The sequence below is a fragment of the Ostrea edulis genome, chromosome 3, assembly GCF_947568905.1.
Source record: "Ostrea edulis chromosome 3, xbOstEdul1.1, whole genome shotgun sequence".
In the NCBI taxonomy this organism is placed as follows: Eukaryota; Metazoa; Mollusca; class Bivalvia; order Ostreida; family Ostreidae; genus Ostrea; species Ostrea edulis.
Genome location: NC_079166.1, coordinates 90,779,681 through 90,788,811, shown reverse-complemented (window position 1 = coordinate 90,788,811; position 9,131 = coordinate 90,779,681). Strand labels below are relative to the sequence as shown.

The 9,131-nt window shown below is 34.1% G+C and overlaps 1 protein-coding gene and 1 long non-coding RNA gene across 2 annotated transcripts; one reads left to right on the top strand and one right to left on the bottom strand.

Annotated features, from left to right (window-relative positions):
• Window positions 1-701: 701 nt before the first annotated feature.
• LOC130052999 (uncharacterized) lies at window positions 702-2,103 on the bottom strand. The gene is made up of 3 exons (XR_008801429.1): window positions 2,044-2,103; window positions 1,031-1,115; window positions 702-908 (listed from the first exon to the last, which is right to left on the bottom strand). It is a non-coding gene; the product is annotated as an uncharacterized LOC130052999 (long non-coding RNA).
• Window positions 2,104-5,328: 3,225 nt separating this feature from the next.
• Window positions 5,329-6,461, top strand: LOC130053680 (THAP domain-containing protein 2-like). Its single transcript, XM_056161076.1, is given in 4 exon segments — window positions 5,329-5,391; window positions 5,394-5,466; window positions 5,469-5,504; window positions 6,106-6,461. Coding segments are annotated over 4 exon segments (528 nt in total).
• The last annotated feature ends 2,670 nt before the right edge of the window (window positions 6,462-9,131 follow it).

Below are 9,131 nucleotides of genomic sequence, written 5' to 3'. Positions count from 1 at the left end.
TAAAAATCCCCACAAAAAATTGATATACAATTTATGTTTGTTAAAACAAATGTCTCCATTACATCCCAACCCCTTTAATATACTGTATGGTATGGAGGAGAAAGAATGAGCAGGAACATAGACGTCATGAATTGCACTCGGTGCATTGAGAAGAAAGATTCAGTCATGCAGCAGAGATAAACTACGAACCTTTTTATAACTGAAAATGTTTAAACATTCCCAAATTACCTCTTTGAAAATTGAACATGACAATAAGGTTTCTATAACCTATTTCAGGGGCGGGTCAGGAATTGAAGTTGAGTGGGGGGGGGGGTGCAACTGTATGAGGCAGGGGTCTGGGGGCCGCCTTGAAGTGGGGGCGATTCGCCCAGAAACTCCTGGATTTTACAGATTTTATAAGGTTTAAAATATGTCTCCTATATAGTAATTTTTATTATTTTCTGTCATTTTTAATAAGGTGAAATTAATAAAATAACGCAAATTTTAAGGGTTTTTGGAAAAAAATAGCAGTTTTCCCACTAAAAGTAATTCAATAAATCAAGAGTTTGTCAGACATTTATTTCTCTGAGAGTGGAGGAAATTATTGCTTCTTTCATCGTATATATTTCTCTAAACAAGTTAAGAGATCACGATTTACTTTGAACAATTTTAGGGGGGGGGGGGGGGTCGTGCAGATATTTATGCAATATTATTGTCTTTAAAAAAGGCATATAATACATGAGTACATGTACTTGTATTCCATTAAATTCACACTTTAATATTGCACAATATATCCATTGCTCTGGGATCACAAATACATTATTGATTCTCTCCAAATCCCACATTTTGCAGAAGTTCTTGAATTTTCTCTGTAACCTGTAAAGTTGTGGGGTCCAGAGGATATGACATCATCAATGTAAATGAAGTACCTGTTAAAATATATTCTGTATTTTCAAATATTGAAAAAAAGATGAATATCTAATATACTAAAAATTGTCCTTATAAATGTCTGGTGTTAAAATAAAAAATTCTACCTTAGAAAATAGTGTACCTTTCTTGCTGATTTTCATGGCAAATTGCTGTTGAAGTTGTTGGCTCGAAGCCCATTTCAACTTGCACTGGTTCTTAGGATGATGCTTAGAAAAAAAATCATAATTAATATTTGCACAGTCAGAATTAATTATACTGTGTCAGACAATGTCAATTTTCAAAATTGTGTGTCTCAACAGCTGCTCAATGCATGTTCAGTGGACTTTAAAATGCTGATATATTGAAAATTACATACAACATGTATTTTATTATGTTAATTTTTAAAATCTTGTCTGAAATCAGTATTACATATGTAACACTAGGTTAAATGTGTGCAGTGCAGCAATGTGAACTCTTGCAGTAGTAGTACATCTGCATGATTGTTATTTATTTCATATTGTTGTACATACACCCCCACCACCGGGTCCTCAATGAGGTGAATAAACATCACAATATCATATTGCAATATGAGATGACAGATATGTTTTCATAAACTGCCAGTTCATTCAAATAATATCAAAACAAGACAACTCTAGATTTATCAGACCGGTCTCCTTTACCGAGTGTGGGTCAAGAGAAGGACATACATTTTGTACATATCTTATTTTCATACAATACATATATTTCCCTATGAGGGGGGGGGTGTGATTTTACAAATATTTTAAATAAAGTTTTGTAGACCTACATGCTTGTGTGAAACATGAAACCCCAGATTTGAAATATCTCTTAGGTCAATGAAATAAGTAAGTACTATCATATATACCAAATAGAATTTTAGTGCAACACTCCACCACCCCCTTAAATTTGTGAAAGCCCTATTTTTTTGTTTTTAAATCTGGCACATACATGACTTGCATTTACAATTACATGTGCATGTAGGAGTTATATTTTGGGTACATATGGAATACATAAATGCGCAAAAAATGAAACAGCTCCAAGTTGTGCGCTTATAGATGTTATTATAAAATCGCGTTGTGAAATAGCAGAGGAAAAGCGGGTTGAATACAAATTTAATTTGCCATTTTTTTCACTTACCAAACGAAATAATGATTTCGTTGTCCACGTTGAATGCATCCATCGAATTCCTCTTCTCAGAAGAAACTTTTTTAAACTCTCAATGACTACATAAACAGTATTGAAACGCTCAGCACTCGGACATCACGATCACGCTACATCAACAACTTTGTTTACGTAGTGTAGCTATGCATGGTGGTGAATTTCGTGAGGTAAAAAGTGCCATTCTTCACGGACGAAACATTTGGTCCACTATTATTACTTTGACGTATTCCTAATCTAAACTATGGCGAAATTTCTCTATCTTTCGTCGAGACGACCCTCTCAATCATCGAGTCAGTCACAGCAACAACTTGTACTTTCGGAACCACTTTTTGTTTTTCAACTACTCTATGACGGTGTACGGAATTCCGAAAAATAATTTCACGTGAAAATACACGATTTTTACTGATCACGTGGTTGCTATCCGTCTCTACCTTAATTATGTAGGAAAAACTTTAATTATGTGTCCTTGCATATATGTTATAAGGCTCACGGCGGGTGTGACCTGTCAACAGGGGATGCGTACTCCGCCTAGGCACCTGATCCCACCTCTGGTGTGTCCAGGGGTCCATGTTTGCCCAACTATCTATTTTGTATTGCTTGTAGGAGTTATGAGATTGATCACTGTTCGTTATCTTCACCTTGCATGTTAAAGTCTTGCGTGTTGTCTGGTTTCCATTGCAATGAAATTCAATAACATCCAATCTCCCATGCCTTTGTCTAAGTTGTAAAGGACGTTCTTTGTCTCATTGTAGAATGTGGGGGTATTCCGCAAATTTTTCAAATCAACAACTTTACTCTACGAAAACCATCGTTTAAATGTATATTATTTTCATATCATATTTATGATGATTCATCGATTATTCATTACGCAGTACGAAAATACAAATTGAAGTAAAATGTTGAGACAATCATGCGTTTATAAGTGCTTGATGATATACAAAAGCCGAAAAGAGTTAGTTGTGAGTTGGTACAATAAGAATACATCAAACAAAACTTTCGTTTAAAAGCAGTTAAGGACAATGTTTTGAAATTAGGTCAAGAAGATTAGCGTACATTTTCTTTACAGTGACATTAATATAGAAAAAAAAAAAGATTTTTCAACTTTTTATGATTTTACGCTAAGGTAGCAATCATGGGAAATGTGAATGACTATATAGAGTTATACTTTTAAGCTTCTTTTGTTTTCCTTAAAATTACTTTATATATGTCGCATGTACAGTTTTTAGATCAGAACAGGTTATTGACAAACAAGTTGTTTCAGGTGTTTAAACAGTCTTCTTTAAAGCCAGCTTATCAAAAATTATGTGGTCAATGTAATGATCTAGTTTGCCAATACACCTTTTCATTGGGTCAAATGCTATCTGATGTGTTTAATACCAATTGTTAGCTCGTTTCTGGCACAGATTTTGACTAAGGATTAGTCCGTTTACGTGATCAAGATATAGGGCTTACGGCGGATATAAACGGTTGAAAGGGTATAATTACTCCTCCTAGGCACTGATTCAACTTCTGATATATCCAGGGGTTCCTGTTATAAACGGAGTAATCCGTAGTGAAAAACTGTGTGAAGAACGGTCTAACAATTGGTATGAAACACGTCAGACAGCAATTGACCCAATGGCAAGCTGTATTGGCAAACTAATTCAGTAAAAAATCATAGAATCTGCAAAATGCTTACTTTAAACAAGATTATCGATACCCGTGTAACATGGGCTTGTTTGTCGGTGGCCTGTCTAGAATTAAAAACTGATGATAAGTAAAACAAGCTCTTGGGTATCGAATTAGTTGAAACATAAACGCCATATGCAGATATTGAAATGTTACTACTTGAATATGGGAAGTTGACGACGGAGAAGCTGAAGTTTGTCATAAAATTGAGTTGTTAGTTTGCCAGCTAGATTAAAAAAAATATCTAAGTACGAACGATATAAGGAAGACTACATGTTGTGTTTTATCGAATCGATAAATGAATAAAAATGATTGTAACGCGGATAAGTCAGGATATCTCCACTTAACACTAAATATTGTTTCAGTATATCAATTTATTTACACAAAGGAAAAATATGTACTTACAATTATTCACTCACATACACTCCATCTCACAATTACTTTGATTCAATTGACCCCGCCCCCCCAAACAAAAATCATATCTACAGGTTACTTTCGATAACTCGAAGTGCAAGGGACCTTGATAAAACTTCGAGAAATCGAGAGTTTGAGAGATCGAAATTCGGAAATTGAAGATCCGCTGGTATGATTTAGATTTTACAGAAACCGGAAAGGCTTACCAACAAGATCATAATACATGAATTTGTTTTGACATGTTTTCCTTCATATTCCTCAAGTAATTAATTTGACATCAAAATAAAAAACCCTATTTTGCAATAATAAAAGCATTTCAAAGTTTGTGTATTTATTTGTTCTTTAATCATGCTTATATAGGCATACAAAACCAAGTTCCGATGAAGCTTTACTATCGCAAACTAAAAAGAGCACAATTTTATGTTACTTTACCCAAAGCAAATATTCTAGTAAAGAATAAGTAAAACGATGTTTTAGACTAACTTTACACAAAGAATAAACTCGAGAAATTTAACAGTCTTTAGATCTCTAAATTATGTAGAAAAACTACTTTCTCAGGTTTGACATTTACTTTTTTGAGCACTAGACCAATCAGGCTACTTCAAATGATTTTTACTAGACCTGACTTTATATCCAGTAGCCATGACCAACTTTCCAGAAAAATACTGATAATTTTTCCATATGTAGATACTTCATTTAAATGTCAAACGTTAAGTTTGAACCAAAACGTATTTAATTGTCTCAAAATTATCTTAAGTCTCGTCATTCAATTTTATTTTCAAACACATTTTCTGTTTCTTTAAATTCTACCCGGCACGGATATACTTTACTCTATTTAGTATAAAATGACTCAACCGGTTTTATGTTTAAGTTTATATTTCATAAGCACTGTTTTGATTCTTCCTAACCTTTTTTTTCTCTTGGGACGTCTCTCCTTGAGGACGAGAAGTCGTATTTAAATATGGAGACATTCCCGCATATAGACCTTATTACGCGCCTGAAATATTTAAAAATATCCATCCCAGAGTTCCCAGCGATAACGCATGCGCAGTACAGTGTAGGACAAGGCTGCCACTCTCCTTATATAACAGTTTACCTGTATCGTCGCCATTTTGATTATTTATTGATGACACATGTTATCGACATGGTCATTGGATTCTTTAGTTTGAAAACTTCACAATGGCTGCCCACTGCTGTGCATATGGTTGTAAACATAGACAGATACCAGGTGCAGATCTCAAGGTTTTTTTAGAATACCTAGGGACCCTTACCTGAGAGCAAAGTGGGTGTCAGCCATTAAGCGAGATGATTGGGAGCCGAACATTCCAGAATATGTTTCAAACATTTTATAAACAGTAAATTAAATTTTAGTTGTATATATCAATAGAGTTTACGATTTTTATATACCTCTCAAACAACAGATATGTGTGATAAAGATGTGGGCTAAGATCACCTATTCGACCAAATTTCCTGTTCAAAAAGACATGCTGGCAACATAATATCTTTACGTAATTATCATACATAAAGCAATGTAAGCAACTTTCAAGTATTGATCAGTACGTTTGTAATGTTCTTGAATTCTTTAGGCCTTATCTATGGCTTACATGCATCATACAGAAATGTAATTTAATTTTTGGAATGCCGATTGTATGGTTTCATAGATTATGGCACTAGTCGTGTTCTGCACCTCTGTTGGCTTAATTCCTTGCAAGATTGTTTTGTGTGGATTAATTTGCGGGGTTATGTTTTAATTTAATGTAAATCTTACCTTTAAATATTATGAAATAATTTCAAAAATGTATCCATTATGTTTTCATTTTGTTTATATACATAAAAACTGAGCTGTAAGAGGCTATGAGGGATGTAGTTCTCTTTCAATATAATGTCAATGCAGAAATACAGAACAAAGTTCCTGTACCTCAGTTTTCAATTATTATTTTTTTTACACAAATGCAGGTTATCCATCCAGGGAACTCTCAAATCCAGATTATGTACCATCCATATTTTCATACAAGGCTCAACCCAATGATTCCCTTCAAAGTAAATTCCTTCGACATCAGCGTCTCTTAGAACGAAAAGAAAATATTGCAAAGTTGGAATCTGCTCCAGCTCTGCTTTCATTGGGAAATGAACTACCAACATGGGTACCAGGAATCTCCACTCAAACTCCTGTTGCAACTTCATGTGACATATCTATTCAGACAGACATTACCCTGCCAGTGATGGAAAGTTTGATATTCACAAACCAGTATCTCAAGCATCTGTGTGACAATCAAAAACCAAATATTGATTTTCTCCCTTTTGTTCAGTAATGCATACTAGGTATTTTATACCATAATGAAAATACCAATTTAGAGAATACATTATTAAAATTAATTTTCTTGAACTACTTGAATAAAATTTGTAAAGCAATATCAAGATTTTATGTTTTATTCAATGCAGCAAACATGAATTTCAGTACATGAGTTGTTTTGAAAATATAAGTTCATTAAATGTTGCCCACTATGTATAGTTGAATATACCACAATATTAAATTGAAAAAAAATAAAGTGTCATAGTCTATAGATGGTAGTGCACTCTGCCTTATCGATACACATGTCATGAATGAATTGTTCACGGTCATCTTCTTTTTGATGGTGGCAGCTTTCTGCATGACAAACATTTCCAAGTTCCTTTGGGGACATTTTTAATCCAACACATTTCATATTGAACCACTCGACACTACATTGACTAGAATCGCAACCTATAAGTTTGTCATAGTCCTCTGCCTTTCCACAAATGCAAACTGTTGTGTCATTCTGCCTCATGTTGTTAGTGACATCACTGCTTAAACGATTAGTTAACAGTTCTGGTAAAATAGTTTTTGTGAAAAACTTGTTCATTTTTCCAAGTATGTCCTTGTGGTTTCGTTTCACTCATTCGATGTGCAAACCATTCGGAGTCCAACAAACAAAGTCACAAAAGGTTACATCACATATTGCAATTAGTCCTTGTACTTGATAAAAATACCGGGAGGATTGTTTGAGTATATTGTCACAAAGATTCAGTGCAAAGTGAAGACAACGAACAGTGATCAATCTCATAACTCCTACAAGCAATACAAAATAGATAGTTTAGCAGATACGGACCCCTGGACACACCAGAGTTGGGATCAGGTGCCTAGGAGGAGTACACAGGTAAATGTGCCTCACGTGAATTTCACGTGAAATTCACATGAATTTCACATGAAATTGTTTTATGTGAAATTCACGTTAAAAGAGCATCAAATGTGAATTCACACGAAAAAAAAAATCACGTGAAATTCACATGAATTTCACGTGAAATTCACGTAAAATTCACGTGAATTTCACGTGAAATCTTTAACATGAATTTCACATAAAATTCACGTGAATTTCACATAAACATTATAACGTTAAATCATGCATGGATATTTTGATACCCTGAATCTTGGGTTCAGATGAACACAAAAAGGAGTACAAATCTGCTTTCAATCTGCTGATGATTTAATTGATTGAATTTGTTTTTACATGGTTGTCTTCATTGTCTTTGTTTCTTTCTTTTAATCTCTGAAAAAGAAATATTTATGTATTAGAAGAACTGTTCAATATACAAAAGGGGTCATCTTAAGCCTTATGTACACATACTGTACTATGAATGAAATTGCATGTAGATGTAGCAGAAACGAAGAAAAAAAAAGTTGCAAAATTATCAATAATTTGTGTTTGAAATAAACATAACCTTTTATATATCATCATACAGAATAGAATAGAATTATTATACAAGATACAGAAGGAAGTGATGAAATATGTTTTCAAGTTGTCATGTTCTAGTCAAGAGGCGATTTGAAAATGACTTTGCATTCCTCATTATCTAGATTAAATCTATATAAATGCATTGCTTAAAATGAAACGATTGACATTGATAGAGCTTTCAAGCTTACATTCTTCTCATTTAAAACTATTGTTGAAGGGGGAGCAACCAATATATATACATTTTATTGGCATTACGATATATATAACAATCGATGGACATTGTTACACATCACCCTCCCCCCTTCAAAGTGCCTGATCTCGATGATGCCTCTATGAAGGTAATATAGAACGTTACTTAGCACCCTTAATCAATATATATAGATCAATTAAATTATAAAAATTATGTTCTGAATTACGATTACCATGTTCTCTGATGCATAAGGAAAGATTAACAAACCGTGTAGAGTTATGCGATTCTGCGACACGTCCCCGAAGTGACTGCCGTGCCTATTCGTTGCGTACCCCGTCTAAAGTAATTCTCATCAGTCTGAAATAAGCGGTTGCATTAGGAACTTTAGATCACATAAATGTAATAAGCCTAATGGCTTGAATTTACACTGAACATTTATAATTACAATACCCAATCTCATCTTACCTATGTACTTTCACATTCGCTGTCTTGCATACGTCAGACGCGTCAGACGGCTTACTCGAGTGTGACGTCACAGTCTTGTAAATATTACCGGAATCTGACTGTAGTGTAAAGCTTTATATATTTTCTAAAAAGTTATCTAAATATACATGGACAGTAATGTTAAGGATTGTTTGTTTTTTGCTTTCTTCCGAGTTCTAGAAATCTGCGTTTTCCTTTTGATTAACGATCTACAAATTCGGGATGGTGAATACGGCTGATAGAAAATTTTCATTTCTACATATGCATGTATCAGCAATTTCCAGTAGGTCTAACTTTATGCATACACCAGCTTTCAAGGTATCACACCGGTAATTATTCTCCATGTATCTAATAAGGAGGGGGGATTAAAATTGATGCCAAACTTCCGACAGCGGAAAACAATATCATGGCATTTTTTCCCACCTGCACAATACTACCCTCAAATCACATGTATATAAACAGCCCAAGTGCATCCCGACAAGTAGCCTGTTACTAACATCATAAAGCAGCGAGATAAAAAATTTAACTCATCTTCAGTAGTTTTACAAAACTGACAA